Genomic DNA, 19,319 nt, shown 5'->3' with positions numbered 1-19,319 from the left:
GGTTGTTGCTTTTAAATCCATTATCCTAGCCAGGTGTGTCAAGCTCATCTGGCTCCAAGGGCCATTGTTCACTTGGTGGGCTGCACCATAAAAATAAATTAGACATAATAACAATAATAATACTTGCATGTGATATAGTGTCTTATCACGTCGTTGAGACGTCTCAAAACACTTCACAGGATATACTGTAAAGTAGAGTGACTGTATTTTCTTGTCCTGCTGCCTTAAGAGTATTGTTCAGAGGTTATTTTCTCCCTCATGCATCTTATGCACAAGTTGCATAAACATATATTGCACGTTTAAAATGAAAGTGATGTGACATTTGATACTTGTTCCCCATCAGATTACTTGTTCTTTGGATAAGACATTAAACCTAGGTCCCATCTGCCTGTTCAGGTGGATGTTAAAGATCCCACTGCACTATTCGAAAAGTTAAGTGAGTTTCTCCTGGTGTCCTGGCCAACAATCCCCAAATAAAATTGGTAACTCGTTTCAGGGCTGTTTTTGGGACATTGCTGTGTGCAATTGTGTTGCTATATTTGTCTATAAAAATAGTCAAATCCACTTTAGAGTTATATCCTGTGAAGCGTTTTGAGGTGTCCTTCCGACATGATAAGTTGCTTTACCAAATGCAAGGATTATTATCACTGTTAATAATTTTCTGTAAAGTACTTTAAGTCATTTGGTGTTATAGGTTCTGTATCAAATGCAAGAATCACTATTATTATATTTTCAGAGTTACAAAGCTGCTACAAGAGATCTTGCAGATATTTTGGGGGGCATATCTGATCCACCTGTACCATAGTGTATTGCAAATTTGCTGCCACATTCGCCCGCAAGATACACAGTCACTACGCTTCACAGTAAATCCCATGAAGTGCTTTGAGGCGCCCTCCTGACATGAAAGGCGTTATGTCAAATGCAAGGATATTTATTTTATTGAGGATTTTTTTTTACTGCCATCAGAAGCTTCATTTGTGCCTCTGATCTGTCTGCAGATTGGGTCTAATTTTACAGCTGTTTCACATTAAAATGCAGCATGAACAGTGCAGATTTGTTTACTCCAGTCTTGAGTGAGAAATAAGTCTTTCTTCCCCCATCCCTCCCCTCCCCGGCCACCCCAATCTGGTTACAATTTTTAAAACCTGCAGCTAAGTGAAAGGGAGGAAATGTGCCCAGTGTAAACCGACTGGAATCGCTGCTTTTCTCCAGCCTGCTGTAGCTCAGACCGTGTGTGGATCAGTAATCTGAGACAGCTCCTTCTGACTCTTGAACTGCTAGAGGGCAGAGTTGCCAGAATGCTGGAGAGACGAATTTCAGCTGGGCTCAACGGAACAATATCTGCCGGAAACCAGGCTGGAGTGAGAAGCAGCCCCATTCCCTTCCCTGGTTTTTAGAACCCTTCATTGCTCGGTGGGCTTTTCATTGTCTAAAATCCGATATGAGCATGTTAGAACCGAAATCAAATGCTATAACTAGGCTTTGATCAATTGTAAAGAAATAACCAGATTAATGATTAGGGTGACTATGCAACACAACACAATTTCGCTCACAAAATATACAGTCAATCCACTTTACAATATATTCTGTGAAACGCTTTGAGACATCTCAAAGATGTCATAAGGCACTGTATCAAATCCAAGCATTATTATTTCTAATAATACAATTTACATTTATACAGAATCTTTCACATTGGGAGGACATCTCAAAGCGCTTTACTCTACAGGCTGGCACCCGAGCTGGGCCTGGGGGTGGCTATGTAAACAGCGTTTGCCTGAACCTCCAGAACAGACAGGCAGGACCATAGCTTTTAACATCTTATCCGAAAGATAGCACCTCAATAATACAATGCTCCCTCAGCACTGCAGCAGCGTGTCATCTTAGATTATGAGCTCAACTCCCGACATCGGGCTTAAACCCACAATCTTCTGGCCTAGAGGCGAGAGTGTTATCAACTGAGCCAGACAAAGGGGAGGAAATATATTCTAAAAAGGGTGACAAAAAAGTAATGTGATTTACAAGGTCCACATCATTGAAACAAACCCCATCTTAATATCCAATTAACAATCAAATATTTCTTTGGGACGTTGATATGAGCTGTAGTATGACAAGAAGCAGTTTTGTTTTACTGAACTGAATAAGTGAAACAAGTCCTGGTGAGAAAGTAATGGACTTTTAACCTCCTGAAAACCTAACTTTCTCTATACAAATTTGATTAAGAAGATGCCTCAGGAAAAACAATAGGATTGGATCAGACTTACTGTCCTCCACAGGAAACTACACACAAACCTGCAGGCTCCAGAGAAAGCTCCTAAGACTTGACATCCTGTATTGAAATTGTTAGGTTTTTCATGAAGCTTTGCCTTTATAAGTGTTGCAAGGCAACAAAATATCCTTAGGATTGGACAAAAATTAATGGAGAGTACGTTACTGGATAAATAAAATAATAATACTCAATAATTAATTGGGGTAATAATCCCTCCAAAAAAATGTGGTCACTCTATCCATGACGGTTTGTTTGCGCAATTGGCTGCCATGTTTTGCCCAATGAATATACAGTCAATTCACTTTCAGTGTATTCCGTGAAGCACTTTGAGACGTCGACAACATGATAAGGCGCTATATCAAATGCAAGGATTATTATTATTACTTTGTTTGATACAGAGCTTCATTACATCAAAATAATAATAAAATAATAATAAAATCCTTACTTATGATATGGTGTGTTTTACGTTAGGAGGACATCTCAAAACCTTTCATAGAATATACCGTAAATGACTGTGTATTTTGTAGACAAATGTCTTATTGCCTTAAAATACCTTAAAATGCCTCGCTCAGTGAATTACTATTTAACACCAACGTTTAAGCAGTATTCACTGTATTAAGTAGTCTATCAGAATCCAGTCTTCTAACAAACTTTAATGCTTTCATCATTACGCTTTGAAATAAAGAGGAAATTGAGGGTTCTTTCTAGATGGAAGAGCTTTAATTTAATCTGTGGATTGCGATGGACAGCTTCAATCTACTCCTGTCAACTATTGATAAAATGTCAGTATTTATTAAAGTCTTGAAAAGATACATCTGAGAGGGCACCTTAAAGAAGTATATAGGAATTTAAATGGGATTGAGACAGTAAACTCGGAACACTACTTTTGGGTGTACTGAGGGCACAGGTTCAGAGTTGCAAAGAGCAATTTCAGGACAGAAACCAGGAAGCAATTTTTTCCGAGTGAGTAACGACTGGACCAGTTTATTAGAAGGGGTGTTTGAGGTCAGTACACTGGGACTCATTTGAAAAGCATTGTTTTGCTCACAAATATACAGTCAATTCACTTTACATTATATGCTGTGAAGCACTTTGAGATGTATAGAAGATGTGGAAAGCGCTATATTAAAATACAAGGATTATTATTATGTTGATTTGGGACAGCAGGATGGCTACTCTGGAATCAATAAGATGAAGTGGGCCAAAATGTCTTCTTCGTCCAATCCACTCTTGTGATTGCCTATAAGAAAGAAAAGCTTCCAAAAATGCATCTTGAGACCGTTTCCCACTTTTCTCCCAATTTACATCCGAAGATTATTTGTCTATATTTTAGTTTGCATTTCACAGTTATGACAATGTTTCTGTACATATTTGTAGATGGTGCATTCGGGTGGTTAAGAGCTTCATTGAGGATGATCCCGGAATGATAAGGAACGTTCCCCACTCTCCACCCAAACCCCCAGCCCCCAAGTGCACGGATGGGGTTTTTGAGAGCTTTTGTAGGTGCTCATTTTCATTCTAGAGGGTGCCCGAGCTAGAGAATAGCAAAGAGCTCTGAATGGAGGGACTTGGATGGATCAATAGTGGCAGACACTCATATGTATGTTCACTGATCTTTATGCTCAGTCCATTCAGTTCATTTCTCCTGCCAGCTTTTGGAAGTTGTAGCCACGAACAACAATTCGACTAGGTTTTATAACATATAATATAAATCATTGATACATTGTGACCTTGGAAGGAGGGAAGAGTTTCAAACGGTATACTGTACTGTACAGTATATAAAAAAGACTTTGGCTTTCAAGAGTTGGATGCTTGTCAAGTGTGATATTATAACGTGAACGAAACATGATGTGGGTGAACACAACGGTTACTTGGGGATCGTCCCACTTAAAGAGTCAGTTTCATCACTGGATTAAACTGCAACCTAATCTTTATGACACTTCCCCGTCTCCCCCCTCCCCCGTTTCTTTGAAGTGCAAAGTGTGACATTGCAATTCACATTTATATCTTGGGCATCTTCGCTGATCTGCTCAACAGCTGCTTCTAGTTCCTTTAGGATTGTCGAATTCTTCAAAAAGAAAATCCCTTTGCCCGAATTCCACTGGGAAGCCCCACTCCTTTTAATAGTTTGTGCAAATGAAAGACTTCAGCAGAAACTCTGTGTTTTGTTGGCTGCAATGAATTTAATCCCTCCGTGGTTTTAACAGGAAGGTCGTGGCCCAATGTGGTGGTATTGAGAGATGGCAGGAGAAGAAAGATTTCTGACTCATACAGTCCAAAGCAGCTAACAAAATCCTCTTCAAGCACCAAAATCTTGTTTAAATGGATCCTGGAGTCAGCTTCGTGAAACCTCTAACCTCACGCCATCTAGGACAAGCTCGGAGGAACCTAAGTAAAGTAAGCCCTGGTTTATTATCGTTTTAAAATTGACAATCAACTTGAAAAAAAAAGGTTCATCCAACCTGTAACTTTACATCTTTAATATACCCCCCCACGCCATAAAACATTCATTGGAGGTTTTTTTTAATTTTAAAAACTTCTTCACCCACAAAACTGTTTTACAGTGTATCCTGTGAAGCCCTTTGGGACGTCCTCCCATTGCAAAGATATTAGGTGATTTGGGCTGTCTTGTGATAGTCAAGAAAGGGATGTGGCTTCTTTAAGAGGAGTGCTTAAGTACTGGCGAAACCTTAGGCAAGTTTCCTTACTTTACTCCACACGTCTCTGTTTAACAAGCAGTAAGTAGGAATCCGGTTGTTAGTCAATTGGCGGATCACTTATTATTATTTTGACAGCAGGCGATGGCACGCATGTTTTGATGAAGGTGCTGCAGATTTTTTATGTCAAAACAAACTGATTTCAAATCTGGCCAACCTCCTGGCTGTCTGAAGCTGACGTGAACCATGCGGACAGACACATCAGGACGATGCTGACCCCAGATCAGAACATCAACCCGAACGGTTCAGCTGAGGCCAAAAAAACAGATTTGAATGGAAGTTATCATGAGTTGCTGCTGGGTTCCTGGACAACCTTGCAACCCAAGCCCCAAGCATTCATCCATCTACCTGGAAGCTTGCCAGTGTTTGCAATGACAAGTTGTTTTAGTTATTTAAACCCACACATACATGGAGCTCTCAGTTTGGAGTTTTGTGTCTCTTAAATAAATGGTGATAGGTTTCCACATGTATCAGACTTCTAAGCTAACCCCCTGCTCCCCCACCCGCCCCCCCCTCCCTCCCCAAAAAAGCACATAAAACACAGCAAGAGACCTTGGTCAGTTCGGTATTGCTTGCACATGATCCAATCAACGTGGGCTATGGATTTAATAATGCTGGTTTTGAATTGCGAGCAAGGAATTCTAAGACTTGTTTGGAATTCTGCTTGAATTCAGGACAAACAAGGAATTAACTATTGTTGGGTTGTGCTGCAGTTGCAATTAACAGCGACTGATGGATTACACTCAAATCTATCGTATTCTGCTCGCAAGTGCATGGCTTGAACCGATTGGGTCATTGATCTGGGGTTCATGTCAGCTTCAAAGATCTGGGATTTGTCAAGGTGCGATGTTGGTTCATTTTCGCATTAAGTGTTTGGCCTCTTCATCAAATTGGGGGCTCCAACCCCCCCCACCCCCGTGCTCTTAAGGAAGCAATGACCCCTTTCTCAGCCACTGCAAGACCAGCCCTCGAAAGTCAACCTTCTTCGCCTTGTATATTCCATACATCAGGGCTGAGATAATATTTAAGTAACAAGTGTAACGGTGAACGGGAGTGGGGGTTGGTGGTGGGGAGAAACTCTAGGTGACAGCTGCAGTTGTATTTTTAGAGATACTAAATATGTTAATGTTCCTAAAAACACTTTACAAGGCAATGTGTGAAGGCTGTCGAGAGAGTAGGATTTGCAGGTGCAACCAGCAATGAAGAGTTGGTTTCAACAGTTGCGGGGTTGCTGCTATCATCTGTATTAGTTGCATTTGGATCTTTTGACTTGTTTATTCAAGCCCCACGACGGCACTTTTACCTCAAAATTCTGGCTGATATTCCAGTGCAATGCTGGGGAAGTGCTGCATTGTTGGAGATGTCGTCCTTCGGAGACATTAAACTGAGATTAAAGAGCCCACAAACAATATTCAAAAAGAGAAGGGAGATTCTCTCTATGTCCTGGCCAACAATCCCCAGGTAAAATTGATCATTCACTGCATGGCCATGTGTGCAGCATTTCCGGAAATCTGCAAGAGGCAGTATTTGAGAGTGCAAATGGTTGCACGTCGACTGTTAAGCTGTGAATTCTGTTCTGCAAACACACATGAAACACAATGAGCATCTTAAGAAATCCAATGCGGCACATACAACGTTCTGCAGAATGAGATGTGAAATCTTGATAAATGTTGCGTATTTATGGACAATTGCAGAAATAGTCACTCAATAACTGAAAGAGAGTGACTAGAGGTGGTGTGTAGGGATGGTGATTGCAGTTATCACAGCTGTCTGAAGAGGCCCTTTTTAGCCAAACCTTTACAGTTAATTTTCCCCATTGTTTCTCTTTCAGGGGCAAATTTCTCATATAATAATGTGTTGTTACTTATCCAGATTTCCAGCAAGAGCGATTTATCACTTATTGTGTAAATATGTATATAACAATATATATAAAAAAGTAAAGGTTAATAAAATAATAAATATATCTATAACAAAGAAAATAAATAGTTCTTGCTGGAAACCTGAATAAATAAGAACACACACAAAATTGCCGGCAAATGTGCAGCAGGTATATAAGTAATTCCAAATATGATATAAATCTGTGAACATACGTGATACATATATACACACACAGTATATATATCACACCTAAATATACATATAAAATTGGTCACTCACTCTATGGACGTTTGTGGGACATCGCTGTGCGCAGATCGGCTGCCGGGTTTCGCCCACACAACACAGTCAATCCACTTTACCGCATATAACAACAACCCGCTTAACCGCATATCCCGCGAAGCGCTTTTGAGACGTCTCGACGACGCGATAAGGCGCTGTATCGAATGCGAGGACCGTTACGTCTCTGCGTCGCACCTGAAGCCTTTTTGTTCGGAAGAGGGCACGACTCCTTTAAGAGAGAGAGGGAGAGAGAGAGAGAGAGAGAGGGCTTTGAGAGGGAGTGTTTGATGCTCTGCTGGAGTTGATGGCACTCGGATTTGGAGTTGATTAGGAGCTGAGCTGAGCTGAGCTGAGCGGTGAGAGGGGGAGTGGCTCCGTTGGCTCACGCAGTACAGTAACGCTGTCTCGCCTCTCCCTCTCTATATATCAGTGAGCAGCGCAGAGACTGAGGTCCAGAGGCGCTGTCAGCGGTGAGCGCTGCAGCCGCGGTGGGGACAGGGGGAGAGGAGAGGGGGGAAACCAGGGGAGAGGGGGGAAACCAGGGGAGAGGGGAGGGGGGAAACCAGGGGAGAGGGGGGAGAGGAGAGGGGGGAAACCAGGGGAGAGGGGGAGAGGAGAGGGGGGAAACCAGGGGAGAGGGGGAGAGGAAAGGGGGGAAACCAGGGGAGAGGGGGAGAGGAAAGGGGGGAAACCGGGGAAGAGGGGGAGAGGAGGAGAGGGGGGAAATCGGGGGAGAGGGGGAGAGGAGGAGAGGGGGGAAACCGGGGGAGAGGGGGACAACCAGGGGAGAGGAAAGGAGGAGTGGGATTTTGGACACCAGGGGTTGGGGTGTTGGGGGGAAATGCGAACAGATGACTGAGACGCTGACAACTTCCAACTAAAAAATTACCCCCTCACCCCATCTCCCCCCCACCCCCCACACCTCACCCCCCCGGGCTCGAGTGACCGAGACCCCCCTCCCCCCAGTCCGGTGTCCGGTGTCCGTGGCGTCTCCGCTCCCCCCACCCGGACACGGGACCATGTCGAAGTCGAAGCAGCAGCAAACCCCGGGCGCTGTCACCGCCGCGCAGCCGCCCGCGCCCCCGGTGGGGGATCGGTACCCGGTCAGACCGGAGGGCGAGAGTGGCGGCGGCGGCAACAACAACAACAACAGCAACAGCAGCAGCAACAACAACAACAACAGCAGCAGCAGCAGCAGGAACCGGGAGAGGACGGAGGCGGAGAGCGATCGCTGCAGGACCAGGGACCGGCTGGAGGCGGCCCTGGCCGGGCTGGGGGAGCTGGATTTCCTGAAGCAGAGGCAGGAGTACCTGGTCCGGGGGGCGATGGAGTTACTGAGACCCCCGGAGCAGAGCGAGAGGGGGAGGAAGGGCGAGAGCAAGAAGGCGGCTCAGGGGGACCTCTGTCTGACCCCCGAGGAGAAGCAACTGGAAGACAACATTTTGATGCTCAGGAAACAACTGGTAAGAAGATCTTTTATTGTGTGGTGGGGGGTGGGGGGGGATGGGGAGGGTGTGGGGGGGATGGGGGTGGGGGGGATGGGGGGTGGGGGGGGGATGGGGGGTGGGGGGGATGGGGGATGGGGTGGGGGGGGGATGGGGGGTGGGGAGGATGGGGGGTGGGGGGGGAACCAGATCTGTATCAAACGCCTCTTAATTGTACCAATCGTAACATTTCAAGGATTATTATTATTATTATCATCATCACATACATATGCGATGTAATATATAGAGTACGTGCAGTGTCTGTGTGTATAACGGTCGCAAACGTTTGACCCACAAACTATACGGTCGGTGCACTTTGCAGTATATTCTGTGAAGCGCTTTGAGACGTCTCCATAAGATGCCGCATCGGATGCAAATGGTATCATTATATATTATGTTGTTCGGATGTGTTGCAATATTGTATTCCTACACATGTATCAACTGACCTCACAACACACACACACACACACACACACATAGCGCTGCCTTTATTTTTTTTTAAAAAAGGTTTGGTACAAATATTGCTTTGTTCAAACAAAACACAGACACACACACACACACACACACACACCAGGTCGTTGCAGTTCTGTCCCGAACTAAAGATAAAAGTCTTTAGTGAAGATAAAAGTCTTGAATTTCGAGGTGGAGGTCGAGGTGGAGGTGGTGGTGGGGGTTAAATGTAAATGGTCCTACATTTGTGCCGATGGTAAAGGATGTGTATCGATTTCACTATTTACTTTCAGTGACCTTCCTCCCATTTGAATTGACCGCTTTGTGTGTAAGTGTGTGTGTGTGTGTATGTGTAAGTGTCTGTGTGTGTGTGGGTGTGTGTGTAAGTGTGTAAGTGTCTGTGTGTGTGTGTGTGTGTGTGTAAGTGTGTGTGTGGAAGAGACTCGTTAAAACCTCTTGTGCAGATAAAGCCAGAGAGAGAGAGAGAGAGAGAGAGAGAAATCCAACAACTGTCTGTGGGCAACTTCTAGTCATTTGGTTTCACTCGAACACATTCATTTCAGCGGAGCTACAGTGTAGCGGTTTATAAAGCAATAGACAAGAGGAGAGGGTGTGTGTGTGTATATATATATATATATAGGGGGCTGTGTGTGTATATAGGGGACTGTGTGTGTGTATATATATAGGGGGCTGTGTGTGTGTGTGTATATAGGGGGCTGTGTGTGTGTGTGTATATAGGGGGCTGTGTGTGTGTATAGGGGACTGTGTGTGTGTATATATATATAGGGGGCTGTGTGTGTGTGTGTGTATATAGGGGGCTGTGTGTGTGTATAGGGGACTGTGTGTGTGTATAGGGGACTGTGTGTGTATAGGGGACTGTGTGTGTGTATAGGGGACTGTGTGTGTATAGGGGACTGTGTGTGTGTATAGGGGACTGTGTGTGTGTATAGGGGACTGTGTGTGTGTATAGGGGACTGTGTGTGTGTGTATATATAGGGGGCTGTGTGTGTATATAGGGGACTGTGTGTGTGTATAGGGGACTGTGTGTGTGTATATATATATATATAGGGGGCTGTGTGTGTATATATATATATATAAAAATAGGGGGCTGTGTGTGTATATAGGGGGCTGTGTGTGTGTGTGTATATAGGGGGCTGTGTGTGTGTATAGGGGACTGTGTGTGTATATATATATATAGGGGGCTGTGTGTATAGGGGGCTGTGTGTGTGTATAGGGGACTGTGTGTGTGTATATATATAGCGGACTGTGTGTGTGTATATATAGGGGGCTGTGTGTGTATAGGGGGCTGTGTGTGTGTATAGGGGACTGTGTGTGTATATATATAGCGGACTGTGTGTGTGTATATATAGGGGGCTGTGTGTGTGTATAGGGGACTGTGTGTGTATGTATAAGGGACTGTGTGTGTGTGTGTGTATATAGGGGCTGCATTCATTCCTTTTATTAGTGAATTAGCAGCCGATATGTCTGTTAAAAAAATGGTACTGGGTGGGGGGGGGCGGGGGGGGGGGGGGGGGGCGGGGGGGTAACTGAGGAGATGGGAGATTGCAGTTACATTGTACAGTTTTGCAGTTACATTGTACAGTTTTGCAGTTACATTGTACAGTTTTGCAGTTACATTGTACAGTTTAGAGATCGTTCTTTGACCGAGGTGATAGCGAGTATGATATTCTCCCCCCCCCTCCCCCCACCCCAACACCCCCCCCTCCCCCAACCCCACGCAGTATTGCAATAAACTAATTTCATGTTGAAAAAATAACAGCACAATCTCGATCTTCGTTTCATAGGGATGGGGGTCGTTTTTATCTGTAAGTCTTGATGGGGTTGCCACAGCATGTGGGAAGGAGTGAGTGAGTGTGTATGTGTGTCTGTGTGTGTGGGGGGGGGGGGGGGGGTGGGGGGGGTGTTGGGTGATTGAAATTAACTCTACAGGCAATCCCCTGCGGAGAAGGGGCTCCTATCTCTCTGTTGACATGAGCTCAGCTGATTGTGTGTGTGTGTGTGTGTGTTGGGGGGGTGGGGAGCACTCACTCCCCCCCCCCCCCCACCCACTCCCTCCCTCCCTCCCTCCCTCCCTCTGTGCGATGCGTCCAACAGTCAGTAACTACAGGATAGAACAATAGGCTGCAAGGTTATACAGCCTGAGCAAAACTGCGCCCCACTTGAATATGTAGTGTTCTCAAATGTTTGTCTCTCTGCATCTCTCTCTGTCTCTGCATCTCCCTCTGTCTCTGCATCTCCCTCTGTCTCTGCATCTCTCTCTGTCTCTGCATCTCCCTCTGTCTCTGCATCTCCCTCTGTCTCTGCATCTCTCTCTATCTCACTATCTCTCTCTGTCTCTGCATCTCTCTCTGTCTCTGCATCTCCCTCTGTCTCTGTACCCCTGTATCTCTGAATCTATCTCTGCATCTCTCTCTGTTTCTGCATCTCTCTCTATCTCTGTATCTCTCTCCATCTCTGTATCTCTCTTTATCTCCCATCGAAGCGTTACTGAAATAGTTTGAGCTTGTTGTCCACGGGATCATTAATGTACAACGATATATATAAAAGTGCTGATACCATTGCAATGTCTAACAAATCTTAAAAAAAAATTGTTTTTTTAAGAATAGGGTAACAGCAAAAATAAGACTTTTTGGTCACTGTGTGTGTGGGTGTGTATATATATATATATATATACTCTCCTCCCTTAAAAATAGGAGAAAACAAGTCTAGAGAGAAATCATGGGTTGGTCGGTCACCTTTGGTTTTAAACGTCGCTTAGATTTTTCAGGCGACGCCATATTCAATCCTGTCAGCGTGTGTTTGAGTAGCGAGCGCCAAGTTATACCACTTTTTGCCTCAAAATGTGGGTTTAATTCGATCATATTCTAGATGTAGACGTACGTTCAGAAATTAACCGCCAGCCGATTGCCAGGGTTCAGCCCAGGGCTCATCAATCACATTGAACTTTCTGTCAAGCCAATTCCACAAGGAATAGAGTTCATTGGAGGAGGGTGAGGGGGGAGGAGGGGAGCAGAGAGAGAGTGGGGAAGCGGGTGGTGGAGAGAGAGGGAGCGCGGGGAAGACTAGGCAGCTTGTTCTAAATACCTTTTTAATAAAAGGTTGTATGGATATTGCTTATGGAATATCTGCCTTTATAAAGCAGTGGTTGTGTGTGTGTCTTGTGTTGTAATATATACAGTATAATGAAACAGTAACAGCCTCTGTTGCCTATTACCCCAGCTACACTGCAAGATAAATTGTCGCTGAGGCTGGCAAGCCGCCAAAACACAAAGTACTTTCCCTTACAAAGGGCTGCAGAACTGTGTTTTGATTCAAATAACCGGGCATCAAATTGGACTTGCTCTGTTGCCGCTGTTTGACTTGTGTTTGACTGCGGGATCCACAGCGCATCACTGGTCTGTCCAGAGTGAGAGCCCAACACAGACGGACCCCAGCCTGCATTCATTGTTTGGGGGTGGTGGGGGGAGAGAAACGAGATAATACAAGGATTATTATTATTATTATTGTCTTGCATCATTGCATTATTTTGCATTGTTCCTTAAATTGACCAAAAATAGCGAGAGGATAGAAAAGGAAAGTGGCTGAATGTCTTTTGCGGCAAGCTAGCTTGTGATTGTACAAAGAGCAAAAAAATTTTAAGGGCGGGTGTGGGGGGAAGGGGGGACCCGTGACCTTTTTTTTAAGATTCTCTGATTCAGCCGCAAAGAAGGAGGGAGGGGGAAGGGTTCGGCGAGGTAGGAAATATTCCAGTTCCGGTGCTCCAAGATAAACATGCCAATTCCCTGCTCCTTCAACTGGGAATGCAAGGCTGACCGCCGGGAGATCTGCAATTCATTAAAACATGCATTCTTCCTGCTTTTCAGAACTGCTTGAGGAGGAGAGATGCCGGGCTCATAAATCAGCTGCAGGAGTTGGATCGGCAGATCAGTGACCTTCGGCTGGATGTGGAAAAAGCACCTAATAACCACCTCGAAACAGACAGCCGACCTAGCTCAGGTTAGTCTGCTGTTGCAGGCGTCCAGATGTGTACAGTGCAGTACTTCATTGGTGTGTGTCTGTGAGCTGAAACACAACAGCCATTTTCAACCTTGGAATGCTACTCACAAACGTACATCCCGTTTGGGTATTGTTTCCCCCCACTTTGGTTTTTTGAAATCATTGATGATGTGGATATTGCTTCAAAACTCGAGCAATTCTCTGGAGCCACGGCACAGCAGGTAATGTAGCAATATCTGAATAACATGAGAAGTGCACTGTTGGCAAGGATTGACTGCGGGGATCTGCAGCATAACAGACCTCGTGTTTGCATTAATATGCAAGGTTTATTAGCTATTTGTTCAGAGTTAAAATGTAATGCTCATGAGGCCTTGTGTGTGTGTTTTGGGGAAGAGGGAGAGTTCAAGCTGAATTTGCGAAACCTGTTGGCTAGCCTAAACAACCAAATATCCAGACATCATTATAAAGTTGCCATAGCAACCTCTGCCCTATATACCTCTGTCCTCCTTTCTCCTATTCCTTTGCTATTCCATTTTCATATAACATTAAAAAAAGTCTGCTCTATAAGGTGCCTACAGCAATATGTGACAAATTCAGCCGCAAAGTATAAGGTGAATGTCACCCTTTACTATCTTTCCTTTGTTCAACCTTACTGCACATACTATGAATTGCTTGCTCACATACTCCGAATTGAGGTGCGTGTGCGGTTTACTTTAATGGCCAACATGTGGTGTGCTGGAAGTTGCAAAGAGCTTCATGTTCTCTGAACAATTGAATCTTTATAACCGAAATCTATCAATAAGCCTTGATAGATTTTGCAATCACAGGATAACAGTGGGCTGCTAAGTGTTGCCTCTTAGGTTTTGAAGTTAGGTCTCTGTGTATTCATTTTATATTATTGACCTCAATTACAACCTCCCGAATGCTTTTAGCAATGGGAAGCTATAATAGTCTTTACTTCCTTGACTCAGCTTGAAGAAAATCCATATTCTTGTTTCCACAAATTCCGGGCATTCAGCAAGAGCACAAATGGTTTCTTGAACCCAGCTCATGTTTTGACAAATATATTGATGTGGGCATGGCCCACTGTTGATCACTCAAGCAAGAAGGTTTATATATTTTTTAAAAAATATTGACTTAAATAAACATTGTCATTGAACCTTGCATGTCAAGAATCCTCAAATAATGTGAATTATTGTTCAGTGTCATCAAATATTTTCTCCTGATCAATGCCCTTTAAGCTGCTATAGTTTTAACCTGCTTTACATCTTTGCAGGGTTTTATGAGCTGAGTGATGGAACGTCTGGGTCACTTTCCAACTCCTCCAATTCTGTTTTCAGTGAATGTTTGTCCAGTTGCCGCTCCAGCACCTGCTTCTGCAGTCCATTGGATGCATCACTGAGCATCACAGATGGACGACCAAAATCGGCAGGTAAGCACCACATCCAAATCAGTCCCCGATAAACTGCTCACAAAAACTAATGTGGTTGAAAATCCCTCAATGATCGGACAATCTGACTTTGTTGATCTGAAATGGGATGGAATGTCTCCCTTTGTTCAATAATCCACATATTTTGATATATATAAATCCTGTAGTGTAGTGGTTAGAGCGCTCACCTTGCAAGCGAGAGGACCTGGGCCGGGCGAAACCTTAGACAAGTTTCCTTACTCCACACTCCTCTGTTTACCTAGCAGTAAGTAAGAATCCGGTTGTTACTCGATTGGCAGATTGCTTTTCAGGGCAATAATCATTCACTCCATGACTGTTTGTGGGACACTGCTGTACATAATTTGCTGCCAGTTTCAACTGCAAAAAACAGTTAATTCACTTTACAATATATTCTGTGCAGCACTTTGAGATGTCTCAGCTATGTGATAAGGTGCTTTATCAAATGCACATATACATCTACATATATTTGGAACCAGTTTTCCAAAGGATGTATGATGCCAATCTTGTCAAAAGATAATCGCATAACCTGCTTTTGTTGTGTTTCCGAAAGTGACAAAATGTATGTTTTCTTTTTCCCCCAGAGTGTGCTTTCTATATAAGTGTTGCATAGTTTTTTTTTGTGTGGCGGAGGTCAATTTGAAAATCCTGTACTTGTTGCTAGCATGTATACCCAAAACGAATACTCTGATAGAAAGTTCCCATTCTCATCTGGAGGGATGAGATCAGATGGGCCAAAGGGCCTTCTTCATCCGAACTGATCTTGTGATCTTGTGAAAGCTCTTTGCAACTTAGGCTGCTTAACACCTAGCTGGCAATTCAAGGTCAAATGGTTTGGTACGACTTGCCGATTGGCGGACAAGTCATTGCAAAACATTGCCATCTAATTTGCCCTTCCTTTTTGGATTGGGCAAGGCTTTACAAGACAAAAATCTCACTACAGTACTAACATGCTTCATTTTAAGATAAACTAGATGGAAAATGTAGCCTTTCTAGAATGCAGTACTATTTTAAAGACTATAGTATTACACGGTTGAGTCTAAATATATATTGAGGCATTCAGTGCATGAGTACATATGCAAACTATGTGCATAATCCATACCATTCATAACCTTTATTATTGAATGAGAGAATGTTCAAATTCCTTGCATTGTTTATATGCTTCTATTCACAGAGGGAACAGTTTTTTTGTGAAGTGTGTTGAAACTGAAAATGTGTGCGACCTTTATGTACCAAAATCTTATTTATTACTTGTTCTTCAAGTGGCCTTTATGATCCCATGTCACGATTTGAAAGGAGGGAGGGAGTTTCTCCCAGATTCTTGGCCAGCAATCCTCCAGATATTTGGACATTCACCTTGTGGCTGCTTATAATATTAATAATAATCCCTGTATGTGATATAACGCCTTATCACGTCTTTGAGGCATCTCAATGCAGCGTAGTGGCACAAAGGGGTGCCTTCAAAGACAGTCATTACACCCAACAGTGACAAGCATGAAGAGTTTTGAGATGGCAATGCACGAAGCAAGTGCGTTTTTTTTTCTTTTTACAATGGTTGCATTTGCCATATTGGTGCTTACGAACTACGCAACCAAACACCTTGATTTCAAGGCTCCTCATGCCTCCCTGTACCCTGTTATCTCCCCGGGGATATGATTACCAGCGGAACTGTGTTTTTCCGTAAGAAGCTTGAACTGTAAATAATTCATAATGTATGCCCTCCACTCTTTTTTCCCTCACCACAAGGCTTTATTGTTAGCATTATCGTGAATTTACACGGTTTAGATATCCCATCTCGTTACGGTTCTCCGTTACTCTTTGTGTTATTGTTGAACGTTTGCAATAAAAAAAAGGAATTCGATCCCAATGTGGAACGTGCCAACCGCCCTTGTTCAAGAGTCGACCTGGTTGTTTTGGTCCAGTTAAAACCGAACAGAATTATTAACTGGTGTGTTCTCGTTCGCAGAGGATCTCATTGGCTGGAGGGAGTGCGGCGAGGGACTGCTCGACTACCATTACGTGGGAGCCGTGCGACGCTCCTTCTCCGCGCCGTACTCTAGCTCGCTCGACGTCGTCACTGACGTCCACCCCAAGTATCAGTGCGACCTGGTCTCCAAAAACGGCAGCGACGTCTATCGGTATCCGAGCCCCCTGCACGCCGTGGCCGTCCAGAGCCCGATCTTCTTCCACCCGGCAGCGAGCGGCTGCATCAAAGAGGAGGAGAAGCCGCTCTGTGGCGACCGGTCGATGGCACCTCAGTCGGCGCCTGCAGATGGCGAGTCGGCTGCCGCCATTCCCCAAAGCAGTTCTTGGCCAACGATACAGCTTTCGACCGTGAAAAGACTAGACAATTACATTTTTGGCCTCATTCAGAAAAAAGCCCAGCCAGTCAGGCCAAACAAGCCAAGGACCAGTTTGAACCCAGACCCACTGAAGGGAATCCTGAGGCAGGGCAGCGTATGTGTCAGGCAGACTGCAATTATCCCTCCGTCGTGTACTGAAATGAAAGCACCCAGAAATATCTACGCGCACTCTTCTGTGTCCAACTGCCCCGAATTCGGTGTGATGTCCCTACAGAAGCAACAGCAGAGCAGCGAGCAAGCGCCAGACCACAAAAGTGCACCATCGACCAAGGCTGACTTAACAAACAGCCAATTAACTGTTCTACAAAATGGCGTCAGTGAGCCTCAGACTGCCGGCCTTTCCAAGAAAAGGGTTACCACCACTGCAAATGGGCTACTAGCCCCATGCACTGCAGCTGCCAATTGCCAGGAGGGAAATGGCGAGCGTGCCATCTGTTCACCCAAAGACAATGGACGAGCACGGGCGGGCGTACAGGAGGAGAGCAGCATCTCGCAGCCTCCCAAAGTGGTGTCCTCCAAAGGTTCTGTGGAGGAGAGACCGCCGCTGGATTTCAGGAGTGAAGGGTCTTCGGTGCAGAGCTTGGAGGACAGTGGCCACCTAGTGAATGCCCAGTACATCCCGGGGCAGCAGCAAGTGATCAAGTCCCGTAAAGGCACGAAGAACGTAAAGATCGGCAAAGTTAAGAGCTCTGCGTTGAAGCCCAAACCACACTGCGATGCTGGTCCGGATGTGAACGTTCAAACGTTGAAGGACAGGCACAAAGCGGCTCCGAAAAAATGCCGCTTTTCCGATGACGTGGACCATGTGAAGAAGAATGTCAGGAAGACAACCCCCAGAGCCAAGAGGGGCTGCCACCCTCCTTCCGAGAGCAGCCTCCTAGGCAGACACAATGGGGTCACCAGATCTGTCAAGTGCAATGGATCAGGAAGGGAAGTTGTTCTGGTCAAACCCAGATACAAGCAGCGGGTTGATTATCGCAGGTGGAAATCCACAGTGGAGGTTACCCATGAGGAGGCGCTGAAACGGTTGCGAAGACGCAACAGGAGGGAAGCCCTCGGCCAAGTGTCCGGTGTATACGTTCAGGCCAGCGTGCAGCAAGCGAGCGGAGTCTGCGGGATCCGAGGCAGCGACTCCGAGTACTCGGCCGAGTGTGAGTCTCTGTTCCACTCGACCGTGGCGGACACCAGCGAGGACGAGCAGAGCAACTACACCACCAATTGCTTTGGAGACAGCGAGTCCAGCCTGAGCGAGGTGGACTTTGTCGGGGAAACCACGTCGTCCAGTGACTCTGACGAAAGCGGAGGACTGGTCTGGCCGCAGTTAGGTCAGCCTCGGCCCAGCCAGGCCACAGCAACAACAACAGCAGCTCCAGAGCTGAAGAAGTCTCCACCAAAGGCCTTTGTCAAAATCAAAGCTTCACACAATCTAAAGAAAAAAATCCTGCGCTTTCGATCTGGTTCACTGAAACTAATGACGACTGTATAAGAGAAAGTGTCTTTCATTGTATTGAAAGTAAAGGGGACTTATTCTGAACTGTGTATTCTAAGGTGGGTATTCTAAAAGAGTGACTAATGTGTGCTTTGTTTTTGTAAGAAATAAGCATGTAATGAGTTTTTACTACAATATTCCATGTGCATGACTATCTTCAATATTGGCACCAAATTGTACAATAACTGTATATAGTCCATGTATATTAATACAATATGTTTTATGCTCTAATAAATTGTCTACCTTGAATCCTTGAACTGTTTTGACAATTTGCTTCACATGTTACCTTGCGACACAACTCCAGAGCTCTGCGACCTACATCCAGTGCCTCTGTGGAAATGTACTGTTAATGAGATGAGGTTAGACCTGATAATTAAAGTGCACACTCACCGCAGCTTGTGTGAATGGTAAATAATGACTGACAGGGAGCTGCAATTGTCTCCATGTGGTTAATGCAAAGCAGAGCAGATAGTTATCTCTAATTGGTCTCATTGGTGCCAGTGCTTTGCTTATCACTGGACAACCATGTTGGAATCCCGTAGTGTAGTAGTTAGCGTGATCGCCTCATAAGCAAGAGTACCTGGGTTTGATTCCTGGGTGGGCGAAACCTTAGGCAAGTTCCTTACTCCACTCGCCTCTGTTTACCTGACAGTAAATAGGAACCTGGTTGTTAGTCGATTTGGTAGATTGCTTTCTGGGGATAATAATCCCTTCCCCCCACCCAAAAATTTAGTCACTTAATCCACGACTGTTTGTAAGACACTGCTGTGTGAAAATTGGCTGCCATGTTTCACCCACAAAATACACAACTATTTTGTGAAGTGCTTTGAGACATCGCAATGATGTGATAAGGCACTACACAAAATGCAAGGATTATTAATATATTATTATAGACAATAGAGTGTTACAGCACAAAAGCAGCCTGTTTG

The 19,319-nt window shown here is 44.7% G+C and overlaps 1 protein-coding gene across 1 annotated transcript; it reads left to right on the top strand.

Moving 5' to 3' along the window:
* The first annotated feature begins 8,109 nt into the window (after positions 1–8,109).
* On the top strand, positions 8,110–18,639 carry dact1 (dishevelled-binding antagonist of beta-catenin 1). Its single transcript, XM_042338329.1, has 4 exons — positions 8,110–8,603; positions 12,959–13,091; positions 14,368–14,523; positions 16,505–18,639. Exons 1-4 carry the CDS (start codon positions 8,160–8,162, stop codon positions 18,385–18,387), a joined length of 2,616 nt encoding a protein of 871 aa, XP_042194263.1. The 5' UTR covers positions 8,110–8,159; the 3' UTR covers positions 18,388–18,639.
* The last annotated feature ends 680 nt before the right edge of the window (positions 18,640–19,319 follow it).

Source organism: Callorhinchus milii, unplaced genomic scaffold (assembly GCF_018977255.1).
Source record: "Callorhinchus milii isolate IMCB2004 unplaced genomic scaffold, IMCB_Cmil_1.0 Scaffold9, whole genome shotgun sequence".
NCBI lineage: Eukaryota > Metazoa > Chordata > Chondrichthyes > Chimaeriformes > Callorhinchidae > Callorhinchus > Callorhinchus milii.
This window is presented reverse-complemented; position numbering and strand designations above follow the sequence as displayed.

What these genes read in the sequence shown, in the direction of transcription:
- dact1 (XM_042338329.1), top strand. Translation starts at nt 8,160, where the DNA reads ATGTCGAAGTCGAAGCAGCAGCAAACCCCGGGCGCTGTCACCGCCGCG. An exon ending in TGATGCTCAGGAAACAACTG is followed by an intron (nt 8,604 to 12,958) that starts GTAAGAAGATCT and finishes CCTGCTTTTCAG; the next exon opens with AACTGCTTGAGGAGGAGAGA. An exon ending in TGGACGACCAAAATCGGCAG is followed by an intron (nt 14,524 to 16,504) that starts GTAAGCACCACA and finishes TCTCGTTCGCAG; the next exon opens with AGGATCTCATTGGCTGGAGG.